At 38.2% G+C, this 24,008-nt stretch overlaps 1 protein-coding gene and 1 long non-coding RNA gene across 10 annotated transcripts in view; both read left to right on the top strand.

Annotated features, from left to right (window-relative positions):
* LOC111248472 (solute carrier family 12 member 8) overlaps positions 1 to 4,251 on the top strand; it is a 47,015-nt gene extending 42,764 nt beyond the window's left edge. For all 9 annotated transcript variants that reach the window (XM_086982722.1, XM_086982718.1, XM_086982717.1 and 6 more), the window contains one exon: positions 35 to 4,251. In XM_086982722.1, coding sequence (XP_086838848.1) covers positions 35 to 95 — 61 coding nt within the window. In that variant the 3' untranslated portion in view covers positions 96 to 4,251. The remainder of the gene's footprint in view (positions 1 to 34) is intronic.
* An 11,217-nt stretch (positions 4,252 to 15,468) lies between these two features.
* On the top strand, positions 15,469 to 19,601 carry LOC111248484 (uncharacterized). Its single transcript, XR_002672587.2, has 3 exons — positions 15,469 to 17,408; positions 17,592 to 18,131; positions 18,779 to 19,601. It is a non-coding gene; the product is annotated as an uncharacterized LOC111248484 (long non-coding RNA).
* The last annotated feature ends 4,407 nt before the right edge of the window (positions 19,602 to 24,008 follow it).

Below are 24,008 nucleotides of genomic sequence, written 5' to 3'. Positions count from 1 at the left end.
CATATTTGTTTGCTCTGTCTGCAATCTCACGTAGGTATCACCAAACAACAACCGTCCAGCCTGCCCACCATTACCAGGATTTTGATGGAAATTAACTGAAACTGTATAATCAAAAGCTTCAACGAAGATAGCTATACAAATTGCCAAGCACATTCGTCTCAGGAACCAATGAAGATAGCCGATTAAGCAATCATTACAGCGGTCATCAACCATGTCAAATTCACGGTGTTTCTGTTCTTTAAACCAAACGCCATTTGCACGTTGGTACGAAACGTATAGCCAAGCAAAATATAGCTCGTCAAGATACGTCAACTACATCACTAAACGCACCTGCGGATGTTTAACTTACGGATTTGCACTAGACGCATCGTCTATCTACAAGGTTTGCTAGTTCAGGCAAAACACCGAAGACGAAGTACGTCTGATAGGCGTGTGATGATTGTGAAGGACTGTTAGGGTAACTTATAATTTAATGGGAATTTAATAGATGGGTATTCGCTACTCTTCGATCAAAAAAATCCCTTTTCAAATTTGTTTTGTGATTGGTCAGCTTTGTGATTGGATTCAATAGGTATTGAGTTTGGCTCCATTGTAATGAATCCAGCAGTTCATTAGCAGATCAAATCTTTCTATCAAATGACTTGAACCGACGTGAGCTCTACTGACGCAAGGGGCAAAAGAAGAAATAACGTACCCTTATATAGGGCAAACTCTATAGAATAGCTTCGAGCTAGATATTTAGAATGTGTGAAGCTAGAACACATCGAATCGTACAGACACACAAATGACAGCGGACACAGGTGATAGAATCCTTTCCATTCAGACAAGTGTCGAAGTGTTCAAGAGCGCCATGTTAGAACTTTTTCACAGATTATGTAGTTTTTTTTTAATCACATGCGAATTTTAGGTAAACGGTTACTTAGTTGGGTTAGGTGAATTTGCCAGTTCAGGATAGTTTCGGTTGTCGAAATTATTCGCAAGTATTCGAAATAGCCATAATTATTTCGAAACAATTCCATCATGAAATTGCGTTATACGCTATTTGATATAATTATACTTAATAATTATACAGCTAAACTGGTCGATCCGTAGACGTTTCGTTAAAGTACTCCGTTCACTACTAACTCGTTTATAGATAATTAATGCTATTTGCTACGTGCGATCAAGTGCTAACGCACGTCAACGTATCAATGAAATCTACAAGAACATCGAATAACTTAAGTCCTAAGAATTATGCTATGATTCCTTTATGATCGTGTGCTAACATTATTTTTGGCTAAGTTAAGCCGTCACCTCACTTTCCACTCTTGAATATCCATTGACTCAATGTGAGATTTCCCGTGATCCAAGTTCGTCTTACTTTGAGTCCGACATTTTAAATAACTTTCAAGCAACGATTATTATGCCGTGCGACAAGACACTATATACTTAAGACGTCGCAGAAAACGACGAATGGAAATACCTATTGAACCAGTTTGTTAGCCGCTTCGACAGAAACTATTGTTGTTTTTCGTATTCCTGCCTGCCTGCCTGCCTGCCTGCATGCAGGATATTTCTTGGTACGTAGCCCAAAAGAGAAATTCTTGCCTCCTAATTTGCAAGCCATAAAATTAACGCATACTAAGATGTATATACACATATAAAGTATTTGAAAAGCTACGCAACCCTATTTGATAATAACAGACATTTAGCAGTTTCAAAGGCTGTCTCCCGTAGGCTACATTTGTTCTGCTAGTACGCATTCAGATAGTGAAGTACGCTGGAAAAAAAAAAGAACAAAAAAACGTCACACACGTGTATTTACAAGAACGTAACTTACACCGGTCTTTTTAGGGCGTCGAAGTTCAGTTCATTGTTACAACAGTGCGTAGAACAAAATAGAAGAAATTGTACGGTCAGCAAAGAACCTTCTGACGCTAAGGAGTTCAAGAATGGAACATGCTTAATCTATACAAGACGTATCTGATAGTCTGCCAAAAGTACTTCATTTACAATTATCAAGAGACGATTGAAAATCTATGATAAGTAGAACATAAACGACAACAGATATACTCTAACAAAGTTTATCACGATTATTAAGTGTGTGCACAAACAGGGATCAAATGAGATTAATGAGAAAAGCGTTAGCGTGAATATCAGCTTTTTTTTTTCTGATAATATGAAACACAAACATTGCTATTAACGAAATATTCCCATACTTCTTTTGATCAGGACGGTGACCGTTATTAATAACGGTCACCGTCAACAGTGGCATTGATGTGACAATCCTTAAAGGCACTGACCACCCGCTATTAGATCAGGTTCAAAAATGTCGCAATTTAAAATCTATATGTAATATCATAATAGAGATTTGTTGCCTTCTAGAAGGTACTATATTATCTTGCTATAGAGAGAGAGAGAGAGAGAGAGAGAGAGAGAGAGAGGGAGACAAATTACTTACTTTTGTAAGATTTATAAATCTAACGTTAGAGTACCGGTTGAAATACTCTGGTCACGCGCAACGTCAGTGAGATGTAATGCACTTATCAAGTTGAAGGGGACATAGATAATTGGACAGATACGCACGATCAAATATAGGGGACTAACGCGACAGCCAACGGATGTTTGTCAATCTCATATATACATACACGCCAGTTTTTAATGTGTTCATCAATTTTGAATGCGATAATAAATCGTACTGATCGTATATAAATATATAAAAATATATACATTTCAACTAAATATAGCGCAAAACGAGAGAGCGGCAAGCCATCTTCATTCTTCAAGCCACAGCAAGTTAGACACGTAGAAATGAAAAGACACTTCCACAAGAAAAGTACATCGTTGCGGTGTACTCTCCTAGTGAATTCAAAAGTTAAGTAACGAATAGAAACAGGTGATGATGATTGAAAAATCGTTTGTTGCACATTATTTTGGCATTTTCATCATTAACAAACGCAACATGCGTGGATTCGAGCGCTTCGTTTCGTGAGCACACAAACATACACACAAAAAGCATACGATAAGTTACCACATACCGAAAAACGTAAATCAAGATTAGATCATATCGGTGTGGGAATGAATGAAATTATAAGACTAAGTGGCTAACTGAGACGCGGGCAGCCCCCGGGCGAAGTAAGTAAACTGCCGAGAAGCACGAAGTCTGGCTTGATATATATATATGTGGGGTATTTGGGATACATTGGGATTCTATTAACTTCAGTTCTAGATTAGGTGCTTTGTGTGGATAAACCAACGATATATGCGATTTAAAGTTGCTGATCATCGAGTTTACTTGCGGGCAGTTTGCAAAAACTAGTTCCTTAACTTTGCGAACAACTTACTTATAATAGTACCAGTGAATGAAGTGATATTCGCACGTTTAGAGCTCTCGCCTAAATGAAGCTTGTATTAAAAAAATACTGACCAAATCCAGCTGATCGAAATGTTTGGTGTACGCTAAGCCCAGAGATACAAATAGCCGAAAAAGGCTTGAAGAATTAATCCTATGCCCTAATTTCAGAAACAGCCTTTATCAGAATTAAAGTTACAGCCTACTGTTAATGCGTTTGTAACTTGTTCAAAAGTTCTCGCAGTTTATCCTGAACGTGTTTCGTAAATCAATATGCATACACATATTTGTGAAGCCGATAGGTCTACCTTCTTGAAATGCGAAAATTTAGGTTCTGTACTTTGCAGCTTTAGTCATGAAATAAACAAATCTAAGCGATAAACATACGTGAAACGCAGCTGGCTTCTTAGGGCTCATTATCGATATCGACCGCGGAATGACCATGACATAATTACTCCGAGCATTGTATTTTATCCAGCGAAGTAAAACACGCGCACCGATATATGAAGATGTAACGAGGTATAAACATTAGAAAAAGCAGAAAAAATATGACGCATGTGTTGCGGCGTTGCCGTTAGCAGAATATGGCCGCACTGCCCACAGTGATTAAATAGAAGAACGCCAATACAATGAAAAGAGAAAATATCCATAAACATCAGTATGCATAACTACTTGGATGAGACAAATCTGTATAGTAAAGCAGGAGATATAATTCGTTTCTCATAAAAAGACAAAAACTCACATTGTTATTATTAATCGTCGTCTAGCTGGTTGACTGATGTGACTGTTAACAAGGTGTGGTAACAAAGTGGAAACTCAAACTCAAACAAAATCTATATATATATATATATATATATATATATATATATATATATATAAACTGAAAATAAACCAACAGAGTTATGTGTGTATATCAATAATTTTTACTTTGCCCTTTTTGACTAAATATCATAGATATAACGTAAAACATGTTGGGGCATACATTTATGATTCCGAATACGTTGCTATTGACCTATACACATATCGTTTTCCTACGCTTTAGTTGCGGCCATGTTTATTGATGTCGTTTTTCTAACGAACGTCCTGTTTCTCAGATAGCCATACACAACCCCTAGCGTGCATTAACGACTTAAACCAAGGGTCGGATTTGAATAGTTATATGACGGGTTGCGCATATTTGTGACTTGTTTAATACCAGTGATTGTATTTTGCATAACAGCATACGACGCAGAGCTTTTCCGTACCTAATACAGAACACAGTTTTCACCTAGCATAAACATTTTCTTTCATATGCATTTTTTTTACCTGTACCTGGTTCAAGTGTATTGTTTTTCGACGTCGGGTGGGTCTTCGTACTCGATGGAAGACTCGATGAAGATGACTCCCTACTGCTTCCGTTTATTCTCCCCGAAGTAGCAGAGATTTTTCATAGGTTTCCGCGTCTGTCGGCGGCACAAAGCGACATGTTGCCTTCCCCGCTCATGGTTTTCGATTTAAGTGTTTCGCGCACCTTCGATTGAAAACACATTAGAGCTAAAAATTCATATCTGACCGGTCGCATTTGTCGTGACTAGAAACAATGTACAATTCAACTGATATCATGTCATCTTTTGTTTTTTGTGTCTTCTGTTTTTTTACGATCAGTAAACAGCCACGCAGACAAGCACGTCACTTTGGAAGTCTGCATCTGACATTACTTTAAAAACTACCCTCAACAGGGCCTCTTTTATAAATACCTCTTAGTGCATAAATCAATATGCTCAAATCAAGCCAGTACCTCCTTTCGAGGAGTTATCCAAATTTATTTGATTTGTTTCGAAAACTTACTGATTCGCAAAATTTTGTTCAGTGCTCAATACGTTACGGGAGTTCGTGATGTATTGTACTTTGGCACTTCTCCGAAAATTAACAAGAGCCTGGATAAGGCCCATTCTGATGGCTGTCAGTTATCTTCGTGCACATCGATGCTCCTTCAGCTTTTTACGAATGCAATTACGAAAATTAAACCGCCTTTGTATCATGAGATGATCAATCCAGCAAAGCTGTTAACAGCAAATTGCTTCCAGGGAAAGTGCTAGAGATCAGACATCGCGAATTGGCAAGCTTGATGTACCTTATAACACATTGCTTAATGTTGAAGTAAGCCATTTGCGCCCGATTTTAGGGCATGTATGACCCCTAGGCCATGTAATATAGAAGATCGGCTCTCTTGCTTTTGGTATTTTCGAACCATTAATGATTTGGACAGCTCGTCGCATTTACTGTGAGACTTTTTAATTCGAAATAACAATAATATGTCACTCAATAATGAGCTATTAACTAAAATAAGCGTATTCAGTCGGTATACCAACGGGCCTGATTAATCAGGCAAAATATTAGCTTTGATTCTGTCGAGCAAAAACGTTTAGTCGAGGATCAAAATGGGTCTTAAAAGATAGTTCAATATTATTTTTGCGAGCATATAAGTCCACGTGTGTAAAACTGAATCACACGTTATATACACATAGTACAGGTATGTTTAATAACAGTTTCTGAGAGATATTAAAATTGTCGTGAGCGTTTTAAAAAACTGGTGCATTATTGGGTATCAAAGGATCGCAACCAAATTCCGAACAGATAGCGGCATTCAACTGCAAAGTGCTCTGTTGCGATCCAGACGTTTCTAGCTTCTGCTAGCCTATGGAGGTTTTCGAACGGTCTAACGATGGACAAATGTCCGTCGCATGAAGTCGTGGAGACGACAGCGTCAGAATCGACCGGTATTGCTTGCCAAATCATAACATGGGTGAGTGCGATGTGACTGATGGCCGATGGGTAAGGAAAGACGCCCAAACCAGTAATGGCCGCAGATGATCGCACGCAGCTTCGTTGCCGTTCTACTGAAGAACTATTCGGGTTAAAGGTCATCAAATTACCGAGATTCCCCCGACTGACTTTAACTCACTGGCAACAGTAAAAAAATTCGTAGCGCCGTAGGCCAGAAGGTGGCGCGAGCATCTAACAAATGCGCAAGATGTATTAAAGAAAATGAAAATACAGTTCCTTGCGGGGACTGAAAGGTGCTCAGGAGAAGTCATGTTTCGATTTATCTGAAATTTTCTGTTAACGATCTTGTTCAATAGCGTTCATTAAAACATGGTATAGCTTGTGAACATATGATTAGGACGCTAGTTTTATTCAAATCAGTTAGCGAACTCTTACGTTAACGGGCCGAACAAAAGCAACACTTTGAACATAATTGTGTTGACAGCGGGGAAAAAAAATTAATCACATGTTTCGGCTATTTGCTAACAGTAACTGGGGCGGCCACAGCATCGTGACACGGCACACTTCGAACGGTTCCGAGTGTAATGTCTGTGTAGAGAAGAATATTGAGGGTCAAAGGTCACATGCGGATACTCACCGTGGCCAGTCTTGTCCATTCTCAGCGGTTTGTACAGACAAAATTGCTCCACGGAAGGATCTGAGCGCCGGAACTGACATGTATATAAGAACCATTAGATGCCACGATATTGAGATGATTATAGTTAGGGTGACACACGTTCAGAGTGTTAAATAGCATTGTCGATGTAGGCAAAAACCAGCCGATACGGGCTTTTCGTTCGTTGACCCTTGTAAAGTTCCCTATCTTATCACACAAAGCACTTTTATCGTACTTTGCGTTTTATCGAGAAAACTTACATGGCAAAGGATTTTTGTTCCGTTGTCATAAAAATGGAGACATGCTGCTCATGTGATGCATCTAGACGATCGTTACTTGAACGGATGCGCACCTTTTCGAAATGGGAAGAGAACTCTAAAGAATCTGTATCTTCCGAAAAAATATTGCTTCGTTCATCACAAGTACGAACGAGAGGACGTTACGCGAGTGCCTATTAAACTCACCATCGAGTTACAGCGATTGTCGACTACGCAGCTAACATCAGTTCACACTCCTCTCACGAGCAAGACAACTTCACGTATTCTCTGCTAGAAGAAACAGCAAAACAAGTTATACGAACACTGAAATCATCTTCATCGCACTGCAATCTTCCCTTTACATCATAGTACCCATAGGATCCGATATAGTTCCAATTCGTCGTCAACTTTGCTGTCACAATTTTACTCGCCGCTTTATTGAAGGATCCTATGTAAAATGATCAACGTCAGAATCATCTTTCGCTAGGTATTGCAAGAACAATTTCGTTCGTTTTTATTTACGATGTAATCGATGTTACCTTGGCTTGCCGAAAAAATGCCTTGCAGAGATAGATATATATAGTGTTTTTCTTGTGTCATTTTGATATAATGCTTAAAGGCTTTAGGCCCGTCCGTTAGATGCTTTAGCATCTAATATATTATAGCTACATATTCACGTAGAACTCTTAACTGTGTGCAGATTACTAGTTCTTCTAAAAGGCTTACTCAAATTTGTATCTTGCGATAAATCGGCACAGTATAGAAGAATCATAACGCATGTGTCGAAAGTCGCAGTAAGAACGCCCACTGAGTCTTCGTAGTGTGGCAGTAACCTTTCGCTCTATGAGACCTTTTCGTCCGTAGTGCAATGTCTGTATTGAAATACTCGTATTTCACTCTACGCTGTACTGAACGAACTCCGAGCGCAAACCCAGAGCTTGAAGAAGGTTTCGTGCCACTATAGAGACAGACTAGTTGGCACTTCTTTAACATCGCTGTTAAAAAAAAATCCGGGAGGTTGATTCGGGCGCCAGAACTTTTGATTCACTGGTATTCTTGCATTACCGCATTTACTTACACTTCGCATGACCTTAATAGTTATTTTTATTGTTATTATTGTTGTTGTTGTTGTGTCAATGATTACGCTGCCTGCTAGCCTTCAGCGGGCACCTCTCGGAGTTTGAGCGGACGAACGAAACAAGCCGCGCCCCCCGGTACGTTTGAGCTCAGCTTTTCTGTGCCTTTAGGATGATCCTCTGCTCAATAAATTTTTTGTTGCTGTAGCCGTCATCGCAGACGCCTGATGGCGTTTATTCAGCGTCTGCTGCCGTTGTGACTGGGGTGCCCGTATTTGTCAACAGCGTTTGACATGACCAGACCCGCTTGACGGTTGAACCTATCATCCGGATGCCACCACCAACAGATGGGCGTGGCTGCTGGTAATGACTCTAATTTTTTTGATGGTCTTGACACCTGTGGTTCGTCTCGCGGCTAGCTCTAGTTCTACAATCTTCCGTCATTTTATTTCCATATAGAGTCCACTTGTGCTATCCAAAGTTACAGTTTCCTACATTTTATGCTACAATTTAAACAGATGTGCCTCTTTTTCAAAGCAAAAGTTCCATACGGAACGTACCTATCGATAAGCCGCCCTTAACGAACTCATAGCATACCATGTTAGAACGAGTAACAATTAGTTGCGAAGTCTTCTCGAGAAATCCGTCGATTTGATAAAATTCACTAACTTTTATTTTTTATACTTGCTGAATGAAAGTATACAAAACTTTGTATGAACACACAGAACGTGTTCATTCGTAATGTATATGATAAAAAAAAATCCGACATTTCTTCTATAGCATACGCCTTACCGCCTTTTACCACACGTCCTGTTTATATCAAGGCCATCTTATATGCTTATACGAGGTCGCTGGCATCTCAACTCGAAGAGTATACATTCGCTGTCCAAATATGGGCTTTCTATACTTTTAATTATCTAAACGGTACAGTTACACACACACAACAACAACATCGCTGGCCAGACTCGTGCTTTTTTGCGGCACGTTCAAACAATATGTATTAATATATAATGCACAGCCGCACCGGGCAACGCCTAATTAGAGATTTTGTAATGTTCGTGTCTCATAAACGCGATTCTGGATCCTATCAAGGACAACGCCTTTAGAGGGAGTGTCCCAATAGCTGTTTCGCACAACGAGTAGTCGTCGATCAATTCATCTTGTTAGGTCATTTCTTATTAAATAATTGTATTCTATATACAAGATGCGAGACCACCTATTTTCTATGATAAGCGTTTCTCTCCGTATTTCATTGTATCTCAATGGTCCACAACGAGTAACGTAACGGCGTAATAAATCGAATTATCGAAAAAAAAAAAAAAAAAAAAAAAAGAGTACGTCTATGATCTGAACGGACTATGCAGAGATGTTGCGTTCGAAATCCAATGCATTGTGCAGTATTCTAGCTAGAATGGCAGTGTTCAATTCTTCTTATAAACAAGCATCATTTTTATTTACCAAACAATGTCATTTGTATTTGAATTTGCTCAATTTCATACTCAAGGTCGTAGGACGGTCTTTTGTATATTTGATAATTCGGTATATTTGATAATTATATTGGCCGGGTTTTCACAGGGGAATCAAAGAAAATCCTGAGCTTATCACCAGAAACTAGCCACTTCGAAAATTACTAGTCTCGTTATATATTCAAATTTTATAGTTACAGCGGATAAGGCCAAATATATTAAAAGTAGGTTGAAAAACTCAATTATATTAAAAGTCTATGTTGATGTCAAAATTAAAAAACGGGTGCGGTTGTTTGAGCCAATGCTCGCTGAGCTCGCTTTTTACTTCCAAAGGCCATGGTTCGGTTTATCCATCTCCTTTATATCCTTATCCTTGCGATGCTAAGGAAGAACCGCAACCACCCCTGAAGCTATCTTACGTACGACTCAACGAATCTACTTGCAGCGCTTGTCGTTGCGTATTTAAAATCAGATTCACAATTAAAAAGCTACTATAGATAACTTCTAGCAAAGTCTCAGACGCATATTCCGTCAATGTCTAGGGCCGAAAAACACAAATCGAATACCGTACTTTTTTACTTCGATCTGTAATAGCCACGCATAAATCACGAGTCATTAATAACTTCATAGATCTGGCAGAGCCACGGAAATTTTCAGATCACATTTGATCCATTACATCACAATGGAATTTGTCGGGTCTCTATTTTAGTAACAATTTTGAGAGAATCGAGATAAGGTCTGTTTCACTCGACCGCATTTTTGGGCGACTACCAAAAAATCTTTCATCCATGTAAAAACTACCGTTCTATCTCACTATGTACCAGTAAACAGGCGTCAATTTACTACAGTAGTTACTTCTGTGATGAAGGTAGCAAAGCTCAGGATTTCTGTGCCCCTCCCCTCGGAGATAATATGTTGTCGACTCTGGCAAAAGGAAGATAAACAGCCAACAACGGACGTATAGGATGCTGTTGCGGTGCTGTCGAACGCTGCTCCGACAACAAACGAGTGACAGAGAAATGCGAAGCTCGATGGCTCAACTCGGCTCAGGGACACGACGAGCTTTGTATGTGTACGAACCGCATGCTCATGCTAACCGTATCTATTTTTCAATTCTCATCAAATGCCAAGCAGCAATAAATTACGAAAAAAAAATAGGATAGAATTCTAATAAAAAAAATTCTCGTAATAAACCCCTGCTGTATTAATATGCCATTATTCATTATACGTAACTTTTCCGAAAAAGTTATCAAACTACCTAGGCTGTGTTTCTAAAGCAGTTTTCTTGCCAACGTTAAAATCTTTTCGAAGTTTTTTTTGTGGATATTTTGTGTTTCGTACGCACACTTCGTTACACAAAATATATCCACAAAAAAAATATCAATGGACGTTTTGGCTCTGAATTTCTCACGTCATTATATAAGCCGGTCATCACTGATGCAATTCCTAGGCATAATAGAACAATACGCATGTGTAATGATTCTATGGCCTTGGTTTAGTGTCGCTCTTGTCATATTAGTTATTCTACATAACGTACAATGTTTGGACTATGATTTCCTGCCTTATCGTGCAAACCTAGCAGGGGCCCGTTCAATAGATTCTACACTGGGTCACTTCGACCGGGCGAAATCGCTCAAATTTCGGGTCACGCACCTTATAGATACCCGATCATGCTTCCTGTGTGACGGCGCCCCTGCTGTGTAGATCTTCCGTTTGATAGTGTTACTATCGATCTACCGCCTAGAAACGTTTCTTATTAGTCTCAGTACTGCACATCTAATCATTAGATAACACTGGCACTACATATTGAAGCGGGAGCTTAAGGATACATTATATAGTTGGTTGCCCACACTTCCATATTGGCTCAGACAGGCCACCAGGAGAACATACTAACAACAATAGGTAAATAACTAATTTATATATATACGTATATAAGTAATTCAGTATAACACTGACGGATAGTTGCGTATTTTTGAATCAGATCAACTGTCACGTTGTTATCTATCGTAAGTTATGCAACCTATAGATGTGCGGGAGCCTGGATTATCTAGACATATTCCCACAAGTTGTCGTGCAGTTCGGCCTATTTCACCGATCAATTTTACCATCGTAGCAAGCGTATATTATATGTGCGATTGTATATGTGTGTGTTTTTTAGTATATTCATTGATAACTGACATCGTAGATGGGCAGCCGCTGCACAGATTTCGACTGCAGATAGCATTATGGCATGGTGATTACTTTGGCTTTGTTCCTTATCCGTTTCGGCTCGTTTACCCTATAACTATATACGGCAGATTTAAGAAGACGAATAAAAAGGGAAACCTACGATAAGCCTTACGCCAGCTATTGTAGCTTTAGTGAAAGACAGCAAATTAAGTGGCGGATGTATCTCGTAACGATTAGGTGTTTATGAAAAAGCGGTACATCAAATACCTCCGCGATGACACGGCCGAGACTCCCTTTTTTTTTTTTTCTATAAAAACTGCCGGTGTAGGCAGAACTGGGACAGCATTCTTCGAAAAAGCAGTTAGTAGCCTAAGCAAGTAGTGACTTCTAGCTGAAAGAAGCCTCTCCTTTTGCTCACGTGGAAAATACACAGAATATGGACCAACTGACGTCAGTCTGAACACATGTTGAGCATTCGGCTGATGAAACGCTAGCCCAGTTCTGAATGAATACGTACTTCCACTTGTTCGGGTTTTTCTTTAGCGAATACGTTGAGCTCTGGATTTACTAAATACACGAATGTAATAGTTACTTTTTATAGATAATTACATATACTCTTGAATATATTGTTCACACATTTTGGTGCTAATATATATAAAACAAAATAATTAGATATTATGCAAGTTACACGAAGTTGAGAAACTCATTGGCACTTGCTGTACTTCGTGCATCCTTGATGCGCCGTGTTCATGTAGATGAGTAACGATAACGGACGCGCTTCTCGAAACGTAAAAACATCGATGCACTTGTTTTAGTCTCGAATTGAATTCACTCGCGATGCGTTACTGTCTATCGCGCTGTATATTTATAACAGGTCGTTTTCGTTATCTATCTAAATAAGAAAAAATCACTTCGTCACAAGACGTTAAGCTTATCTTCATGGGCAAATATATTTTTCGGAAGATATACGCCTTAGATTGTTCGTAAACAACGAAAAAAACAGAAATAAAATGCACCGAAATTGTTGTTCAGGGAGGTATTCCGTACACGAAAGCTACGCTGCTAGAGCCAGGAAGAGGGCGCCACCGACAAATAATGAATCAACACTATTTGAGCTCAGAATAGAAAAGCTATTTGTTTTTTTTTAACTTTGCAGTGTTTATATGCGTCCTAAAAAGTATCCATCAATTGCTGAATGGCAGCAGTTGATGAATACACCAAAATTGTTGAAAAATTATTAATCTGGAAGCACAGTAAAAACATTAACATTTTAGAATTTGAACGAAATTACTTACCCATAACGGGTGACTTTTATAATTAGTTATTTCTGTATTAGTCAGGCAGATTATACGGCTAATCTGGCAGTCTCCAGGGAGCCATATAAATTTGAGGAATTCTTAACATTACTCAGTTCCTAAGCAAGCTTTTAAGAAATAACGTTTCTTCTCAGAACTCCACAGCATAGTATATCATCTTCGGCAAGGTTCTAGTGCTGTAAAGGTATTTTTCTTTACGAATATATTGAGCGCATCATCGATGAGGGAATTAAGAGTAGAAGGAATCTACCAGATACGAAGAGAGTGCTTCGAAAAGAGAAGCTACCGTACTTTTTCATCTGGATCAGCAACCGGGAGTAGATAATTGTAACGGACCTAGAGGATGTGCCCTAAATCGCGTTGGTCCTCACTGGCTGCAAAATCGAAGTGTCGTTCATGGCAAAATATGGGCCCGCATCACTTTTTTGCCGTCGGCGTGAAATTTCATATAGTTTTTACAAAGTTACATTGTGAGACCGTACGAGAGGCATTTTTGGACGATTCGTAGCGTATAATTAAGCGGCTGTTAATATGCGATATATTTTTAGTTATATAGCAATGACAATATAATGGCTGTTACAACAAATTAACTGAATAGCAGCGAAGTCCTTGCTTGCTCGTCCGGTTTAGTTCGTTCCGTAGCCGTATTTCATGGACGGACGCAAACGTTATACATTACTGACAAGCTTTTATCTCTTTGAACTTCCAATAGAAAATGAAATAAAATATTGATAAATTAGACTTGAGCTGAGCTTGACGCAAGCAATGCGCAGGTTTGAGACTAAATTGCTCTATCAGAAGCAGCTGGCTTCATACCGGACCAACTAATCTCTAACATTCATCCCCGGGGTACACCATTGATTCACTGCTATTTAGCCTTATGGTGCTTACACCTATTGTGACACCTTTCTAAAATGTTCTGTGCTCTAATGGTACTAAAAAAACATATTTTTTTGCAGATACGGAGATTAGGTGCTACTTGATCAAAAACGTGCGTATCAGTGTAAAAAGAATTAATCAATAAGTACTTATGGTCAAAGGAAAATAGTTAGAAATGTAGTCCGTGAGAAAAATACAGTTATTACCTACACGTTTCCACCAGCCTTCAATGAGTGACTTTTCAACTCAGGTCTGAAATTTTGTCGACGAGAAGAAATATCTATCGGTATTTTTTAAATTCTTCTTACGCCTTTGGTATGATTTTTTCTGAAAGTATAAACAAAATTACTTAGTTTCAATAGTAATACCGCAACAGGCAATCTCGAACTAAAAACGTATAGGAGCTAAAAGGGATTTATCATAATGCACCGATAAAGGTATCAATATCTTTATTTCGTCTGCCTAGCTAAATGAGAATAAGACTCAGAATCTATTTGAGCACAATATATATATATATATATATATATATATATATAAACTAGTCTTATGCAGCCAGAACGCTCATTACCTGTAATAAACTGGTCATGTATGCAGCATTAGAATAGTTGACATGGAGATAATTATGAAAAAAAAACAACAAGCACGCAACCGTGCTATTATAAGTTGGAAAGATCTGTGTCTGTACTATATTCTCTACAAAGAAACTGGCAGCACAAACTGAAGACTTTGCGATGAAGTTCACTTAGACGAAGGCTCTCGAGAAGTCTAGGCTACAGGTATAAGAAACTTTGGACTTCCTAAGCCACTATGGATAAGCAGGAAAAAACAACTTTTAGGCCTAAAACGAATCAATGTCACACTTCAATACAATTGAGAGTAATTGCTACAGTCTTGGCGTCCACAAATAATTCGAGTCGTTGCTTCTTATTGGTGCACAAAAACATCGTAGTATACGAGTACGTGCTTCCATTTAGAATCCATTTTGGAAAAACACATTTCTGCCTTTGCCAGAACAGCACTATTCTGCTAGCCATTGAAATACGGTATCGAATAAAGGAGGAAAACACTTTATACAGAAATGAGCAGTTTAGTTCCGATCTCCATTAGTAGCATCTGGCACTATCTAGACCGGGCGCACTATCCCGTTAAGTCAACTGTGATATACATACAACTAACTTCTATAAGGTAGGTGTCTTGTCCTATTATTGTATGCATATTTATAAGAATATGTTTACCCTGAATTACTGGTGCTAGGCAGGCCCTTAGTAAGCAGGGCCCTCCCCGTGGAGAGGGTGCTCCAGCATACCTAGCTAACCAGACGCACACGGGATGCTTTGGTCGTCGTTGAGCTACCTACGGAGCGGAGTTACAACAGCCATCGTCCTCCTTGCCAACGACATTACTACGACACTGCTAGTTTTTCGCCTATTTTAAAAATTCACCTTCGTTTTTGGATAGGCCCTGAGTGAAGCCTACGCGTGGGCTGACTAGTAATGCGGCCGAATGGCTCAATGAATCTGCATAATTAAAAAAAAAGTAGATCAGGTATGTGCTTGTGAAAATGTCTTGCAATTTTCAAAAATACCTGAATTCATCGATATCCAGTGTCATGGCGGATAAGAAAGGAATGATACTGGTGCTCAAGTGAGGGTGTTACCGTAATAAGTGCGCAACTTGAAAAAAGGCTTAAGTTAAATTCATACGTGAAGTGAGTGATGAATTTCTGAGGTAAATGGGCTTTGAGCACTTTATCAGTACGTAAATTACCTCGCTAATGCCCACGAAGGGCTAAACGAATGCCTGATCCATTAAAACTGTCGGTACTGATTTGAGCCGAACTTAATTTGATATGCAAATGTTTATAATTTCACATAGAAAAGTGCCCACATCTACAAGATAGAGTTCATCTTTTGACTTTGATGGACTTCACAGTACTAGATGTCTGACGTCTGGTAATGTTTGAACGGTAACGAAAAAATAGGATAGCTTTATGATATAATAAGGGGTTCAATATGGGACAAAACAGAAGTTAAGAAGAAGTCGTCCAGGTGATGTGCCATACCTACATTATTCATTATTTCACTCGAGGCCTATCTCGCACGAGGCCTGAATAGTCCCCGATGGACATGATAGCTACCACCTGTTTATGTATCTGTACGACGTGAATAGGACTTGAGTGCATGGTTCTAGTGGCATAATGTCTTTCTTTATTGGCCTTAAGCAGCCTGCTATTACACGTAATATCAAATCGATTCGATCTCACCACTTGCTGCTTAAGGCTATTAGTTAGCTGTGTTATACAAGTGCAATCAGCTGAAGGGACATCTTGCGCGTTACTTTCCCTTGTTTTTCTTCATTTTATTTTGTATTAAATGCAACTCACGCTTTACGGGGTAAGTTTATGAATGTGAATGTAGTTAAATGAAAGTGAGGCACAACACGCATAAAAAGGATCTGAACTAGAAACTTACCGACCATATGTGGGTGAACCAAAAAATATCTATATGTACGAGGCCACGGCCCGGTCCGGCGTTCTTACACTAGAACAATCTAAATGATTAATTTCTTTTTACTTTTGCATTACGGTATCACCTAACTCAAAAGGTCAATTTTTTAGGTTTTGTGTGTAATAATGTTGTGCATTTATATTTGTATTAATACGGCGCTTCTTACGATTTCTCTACAATTAGAAACGGAGGCAAAATATAGCATACAACGTACAGGATCACGTGCGCTGCAGGTAGCAGCTATGATAGCAGAAAGCATATTTACTCTGTTCTATTTCATCTGGATGATAGTATACAGTTACCAGCCCATTTGAAACAAAAACCTATGGTCGCATCCACTCAAAGATAACAAACGTTTCGCAATGTCTTGGTTCCGACATGGGGTCGCGCATGCTGGATGTTAAGTAAATTTAACCCGAGTTTTGCTATAATGATACACTATAATAGCACAGCTGTTCCCTGTTCCAATTATTATGAAGTATAGATAATCCTTTGTGTTTTCATCTTTGACGGCTAGAGCGAGCATATCGGCGACTGTTTCGGCTTTCGAAGATCATTGTAGGCCTTTCTAAAGTGTTAAAGATCTCATTCAGTAGAGGCTGTCTGCAGAATTGTCAGCTTTTGCGAGACAGACGAGAGCTTAGCGTAAAGGCGATACCTCGCGCGCCGTCTAGCTCAAGCTACGCATGCGCATCGCAGCGCCCGGTTAAGCCGCCGGCCTCAACCACGGGACACCGAGCCCAAACACCCGCTCGTCGATTGACTGGGTCCTCTAAACTCAGGTAGTTCCCAACTCAGTTACCTCTGTCGCAAATTCGAACACTCGACAATACGCGATGCTTGCTAATATTTTTCTACGCTAGACCACTACAACGAGCCGTTGGAAACGCTATAAAATGTCAACGCCCGTTTGAAAGACATCAATTGTTTCAGTGTTGACATTTGTAATGTAAACGTGGCAACGGTAGACGTGATCATTCGAAAAGGTAAGCTCATTGTTTGTACTTACTCATATTACATGTGTTATATTGTGGATCTGTAAGAAACCTGTTTCAGGTATTAGATCCCTATACCACTGCCAGCAATTCACTCACTATAAAATAATACCGAGGACAGTTTGTGAATTTAGTGAAAAGCTCCTACTGCTTTTATTGTTTCATTTATTTCAGAACAGCAGCTTGCAGATTCGCAATGAATGGTTTAGACAAACCAGTGACCCAACCAGGATTTCGGCCAGATTTGGTTAAAAACCCTTCGCCGCTAGCCTCCCTCCCGAATAAGGGCGATGTCCCAAATAAGCTTGGGCGAAGTGACAGTGATGAAATTATTCGAGAGCTGAAACTCGGATTTTTTGAGAAGCTGCGCTTCAAACTTATGTCACGTGAGGAAAGAGAAGCATACCTTATAGAGAAGGTTAACAAAGAAAAGGAGCGACGTAAAAAAAGGGCGTTACTCAATGATGGCAAATAAATCCTTGAGCAGTGTTCAAACGAAGATGATGATTTCTGCTTGGTGGCCTGGTGGATAATTGCATACAGTGGAAGCCGGTTAAACGCTTTCTACGTTTCATACAATGTATGAGGTGCGATATCGCAAACTATCGTATAATCCTAATCGTGGTGCAGTGATAACCAAGATACAGCCTAACGCTATCAGCAAGGGGTCATAAAATGCAAGCCCAGCGACAGAACTGTTCGCGAGGTTCGTGGGTAAGGTCCGTTTTGATTGCCTTAACCTAAAATAATGCATAATACAATTAGACTGCGCCCCTCCTAAAATTGATTCAACGTACCAATGTGCTTAACAATGTTTCCTGTTGTCGAACTGGACTTGGCTAACTACGATGAGCTAAATATGTTAATGATTTTCCCCTGTTTGTATCCATCCATAGCTTTACGATCGCCAATATCGGGACTAAGCTATCCTCTCTGCCGGAAATAAAAGTGTATACATCATCAAGCAAATTTCATGAAACAGAATCTATACAATTCAATCATGTATACTTCAAGCAGGAGCCTCGCTTTCCGCGCTGAGACAAAAGAAAATAGAAATTGTCCCAGCTATTTTCGAGATGGTTGGCATTAGATTCGCTTCTGTTTGATTTCTTCAGAGAAGCAGCATTCGTCCCCCTTGTCGTTTGTTGTCCTAAAAAAAAACTACGAAATGTTTGAATCTAGATAGATAGTGGCGCCGACCTGCTCAGAGCGTTCCATTTGATTAGAAATCTGTATTGGCATTGTAATATTTGGGTACATTAGATGTTTGGTATCGTCTTACTTCGATCGTTTTATTTCGAGGACGACTATTCCAAGTGTTCTTTACACTGAAATAGACAAAATGTTTCATTCCTTTATAGGTGACATAAGCGTTTGTGGAGAATAAGATAGAAAGCCTGCGTAGCGAATTCAGGGGTAAATCTGAATACAATAGCGTCCAACAACTCAATAAATCTTTATTGGAGACAAGTATTACCAACGAAAGGATACCTTGCCCAGGACCATATTTCGTATTGACGTAGTATCTAGTCATTATCTAGTCAGTATCATTATCTAGTCAAACGGTTCAATCGAAACGGTAGCGGTGCGTCCACTGCACTTCGGACGCAGCCAAGTTTTCGACTAAAATTTGACCCTCGCTAACTCGAAATAAAACAGGATAGATAATATATCCATCCGTCCATCGCCACGTTAACAACTAAATACGCACGGTCAATATATATCCAAGGCTCCGTGGTGATCATCCGCAAAGTAGACTTGGCGACTAACCCTAACATAAAGGTTCGTCATACATAAAGGTTCGTCGTTTTTCTTAGGAATTTACCCTAATAACATTTTATAATACTTCTTTGATGGAACCAGCCTTATAAATTGCCCCGTAAACTAAATTAGACCAACAGTACGACGAGCAGGTTACATAGGAAGCACGGAACAGGACATTTTTATTTGGTGAATGAGCTTCGAATTCAGCTGAATACATATATCTATTTGTACTTCGACTCTTAGTTAATTCTTCATCTTCCATGTACAAGCATGTCAATCTGTTTTGTGCAAAGAAGTACGCTCACGAGGCGAGAACACGTTGCTAACACTCTATCGATACTTTAACCATGAACTGTGTAAAATTAGTGCGAATAAAGTTCGAGCACGAAACATTGTTGAAATATGTTAAATTACAGCAAACATTATTATTTTATTCGTTCATTTTAAAGTTGTGGAGGCGGTAAATGAAAATTGTCACGGGTAGCCAATTATGAAATCGTTGGATCTTGGCAAAAAGCAAAGAGCTGCTATCATTAAGGAGAAAAAAAGTTTTTTTTCAGTAGAAAATTCATTTTCGTGTATTGTTTCTTGACTTCAAGCATATTTTCAGGAGTATTTGGATCAAGAGAAGCCCGGCGTCGTGCTGTAAATACTGCAGTATCTCGTCAATCGTGCTATAAAGTAGTCTGAGATCATTGTGTCTGTCTAATGATAAAGGGTGCATGTTATATTTATATGAAGTATATAATTCGCCTGTGATGATAAAAATGTCATACCGTTAAAATTAAAATGTGATCGAAGTAATGGTTCTTGACATTGCTTAACGTACGCATAGATTGAAGCTTCGTATACGCTTCTTTATATAATAATATCTTTTTCAAAAGCATATCCACATTACCTGTTATATACGAAAGACGTACATTTGTTGAACTTCGTGAAAAAATCCTATATTTAGATGCGAACTTAAATCCTGATAGGACAACTTCTGGTTAATTTAATGGATAAATTGCTAGTAAAATAGGATTATAAAAACTGGTCATTTTAAATTAACAGAATCAGATAGTTCATGTGGGTAATTTACGAATATAAATTTCAGAAGAGCGTACATCCTAAATGCGTCGGGGTTTGGCTCATAATAACCTGGAGCCATAACTAATATACTTCTAAAGATAATTTAGCTACCCCCTGTTCTAATATGTAATTTTCGTAAAGAAATAGAGTAAAAGCATTACTCTATACTGAGGTAGACATGATACGTAATACGTCTTACCTGGCCAAGTAAATAACATTCAATGTCAGGTTTTGTTTAGAGTCTGTTTACATTCTGTCTGATGTTTACATAATGGTGTTACATATCTGGGTGTTTAAGAGTACGAATAATGACAATTTCTTTCGAAGTTTTGATACGAACTTTCCTATCAAGACTGAGCTGTACAATTGTTGCTTTTCAGGGCCATGTCACAGAACTTTACATGTCATTGGCTTCATGTCTACGTTGACGTTTGATTCCTTATAAAATATTATTGCCACTAAAATATTCAAAGGCCAACACTGTATATAACTAATAGAAAAGTTTTTCTTATTCGTATTGTATAAAAATCAGTCTCGAAACGAAAACTAGGCCTTTAGTCGAGGCAATTGTGATGAAAAACTCTGCGTTATGTAGAAAAGTAAACTAGGTTAGGTTTGAAATTAGCCATAAGATAAGCTTTCTCTAAAACCTTAGCTTACTATTCAGGATCGTATTATTGTTTTCGTTTCGATAGAACTTTCAATTAGGGACATGCGTCAGAGTCCCGATGTTGCACTAATGAGACTAACTAGTAAGGCTAGTTGGTTGCCATCTTTCGCTAACCTGACAGTGTTTCCTAGAATCACGCTAATAATAGGCTGATAGAATGGTATAAAAATCAATCGTAGTTTAGGTAGAGTTAAAGGTCTCGCAAATATCGCAAGAAGTAGGTTACATTGTAATTACTGTTTTGTCATCTCCACACTTATTCTTGTTATTACTACGGCCTAAAAGGTACATGTTTTTCTGCAAAGTTACTTCTCTACTTAGACAATGAGAAGAATTTTCTATTAAATCGTGTGTTAAATCAGACGGTTTTAACTTCGCCAATGCTTCGAACGTTTTTCTAAGTTCTAATTTTAAGGGTTGGCTATTTTTCGGTTGTTAGTGAATGTCATATAAGTTTAAAATCTATCTATCTAAAACTCTGCTTAAGTGGCCCATAAAGACACATCTACATTATAGAAATATAATACGATTGGCTTAGTGATTCTTGGCTACACTTTTTTTTTCAAGAGATTAACACTCGAACCATTGTTGCCACGTTAAGCAGCGATGCTTATAAAAACGATGGCACCAGAAGCTGGTAAAGCGAGTCGTCGATCATGAACTCCTAAGACCTTTTGTCGAATTAAGCTTTCTTCAATATATCTTCTGTTAGTTGTTATTAAGAAAAACGCGAGCTGAATATGCCTTATAAAAGAGGTGAGACCGCTGGTATTGTTGCCGCCGCATAAACGCAGCTCAGTCTATACCCAAAAGGAGCTAAAGACTGAGTTGAGGTACTTTACCTTTTATTATACCATGATTTTATGATGTGCGTACTTTTTTCCCTGATTATTAGAGAATTTACGTACAGTCCAGCTAAAACAGGTCACTACTTAACCGGAACTGAGGTAACATGTTTTGCTATTCAATTTCTTCTTAAACCTTATTTATTACAAGCACATCATGAAACGTAGCTAAAAAAGTAATAGAATCATTTGAGTGTGTGAAATTTTTGGCAGACACGTTAAAAGTACTACCATTCCCCATTTTAACCTTTTACAAGTTGATAAGATTTTGATTTTACCTTTTTCGAGCGATTTGGGGAGTGATTTTCTTGCATACGTGATTTTTCGATGTTGAGCCTCTTACAGTCTAGGCCGCAACAACACCATCAGGACGATTAACTTCGAAATCTCTCGACCCTCTAGTAACGATATTGCCATAACATAGTCTTTTGCAGTACAATAGATTTTGTTTATTGTTGTCAAACTACTGTATATCGGCTGAACTAAAGAAAAATGGCACCGCTAGCATACGGTACTTCTGTGAAGTGATCAAAGTAACAATCTCGCTTCATTTTTTAACGTAATCTATCGGGCGATTTAATAAAGAATAGAAAGTTGATTGCGGGACACTTTTGAATATACTATTCAAAAATCCGTGCTAGCTGTACCTAATTATATTTGCTTGTAGCTGGACTAGAACAGTAACGAAGAAAAACTCAGTGTCTTTTTTTCTGTTTTTAGCTTGCACCTCGATAAGCATCGAGCCGTTTTTTTTACGGGCTGTGCTGAAGTTACTTAGAATCTATATCCAAATTTAAAATTGATGTGAATGGCATCGCCTTATCAAATATATATAATGATCGGATTGCATTAAAAAATCTGGTAATTTCAATTGTATTTATGTATATCATCACCCAGACGACCGCCAGAGGTCTCTTATTCTTACTATGGAAACGAGGTATACCATCTTTGCCTATATCTTCGCTTCGTTTTGATAAAATTACAAAAGTGTGGAGTTCGATATTGTTTATCAGTTATAGAGAAGTTCGTCGTTTTACCACTCCTGATTTCCTGAAAATGCTAAATGTGTAAAAACTGTTTGCATGGAGGGCGAATGACTTCTACAGCGTAAAAAGAATGCAGAATAATCGTTTCAATAAAAAAGATTAGATAAACGTAATCTTTTCATATATATTGAAAACGAAGCGGTCTTTGAGGCCGACGCTTATAAACAAAATCTTGCCTTGTCGAAGACTTGGCCATAGAAAACATATCTTCAAAGGAAAGAACAAACGTTTCTCTACGTATTAGATGAATTAATATTTGAAAGAAATGTAAGAAATAGATTGAATATTACAACTTTGTAAGCATAATTTTTTCTATATATTTAATTCATTAAGCAATACTTTGTGATTTTATTGTATGTAGCAGAATTTGTCATTGATTTTAGTTATTTTACTTTAGGACGAAAGTTCCTGATAATCTAAACTGCACAGGACGTTAAACGATGTGCCAAAATATTTCAGCTTATGTTACCAGTACTGTAAAAAGCGTAATGCATTGATATGCAAACGTAAAAATTTTGCATTATTTCTGATTACATGTTTATATGTAAGTCATCTTATTATAGTATAAAAATAGATAGAGATCGCGTTGTGTTCATGTATCGTTGACAAACAGGTTTTTTCGAATGCTAGCATTGTTTTTCAACTCTTATACACGATACATACGGAGCGTGTTGTAATGACTAATAACTTTAATATTGCAACGAACTTACGCTACGAAAGAAAACGTTACACTTTAACCATTTACTAATCTAATTTCAATATAGCTATTAACCATTTTTTTTTTATTTATAAACATAGCAAATGCAAACTTGTTATTCTTTTTAAATAGCATTTTAACGTTCAAGGGCATAGGGGCAGCCTAAAGTGAGATCGAGTTTGTACGCTGTCTATTTTTTGTCCTTTGGACAGTCTCTAAAAATTTATCTTTTAATCGGAATAGCCCACAAATTTACACTACGTAATATCACAAAATATATTCTTATTTAGCTTATTTTTTTGTTTATTCAAAATCAGACACACAATTCGTTATCTCTTCCTATTTCCACTTCTAGAGCTTTGTCTGTATATCAATATTTAACAAATGATATAACTGCAATTAATGATTATAAAAAAATCTAGTCTTCGAAAGTGGTTAGCCCATACCTAACTACTAATAACGTACATAACAATGTGCAATGAATAGCAGGTAAAATTT

The sequence above is a fragment of the Varroa destructor genome, unplaced genomic scaffold (genome assembly GCF_002443255.2).
Source record: "Varroa destructor unplaced genomic scaffold, Vdes_3.0 BEIS01000003.1, whole genome shotgun sequence".
Lineage (NCBI taxonomy): Eukaryota > Metazoa > Arthropoda > Arachnida > Mesostigmata > Varroidae > Varroa > Varroa destructor.
Note: the sequence above shows the minus strand (reverse complement) of the source record. Positions and strands in the feature narration are given on the sequence as shown.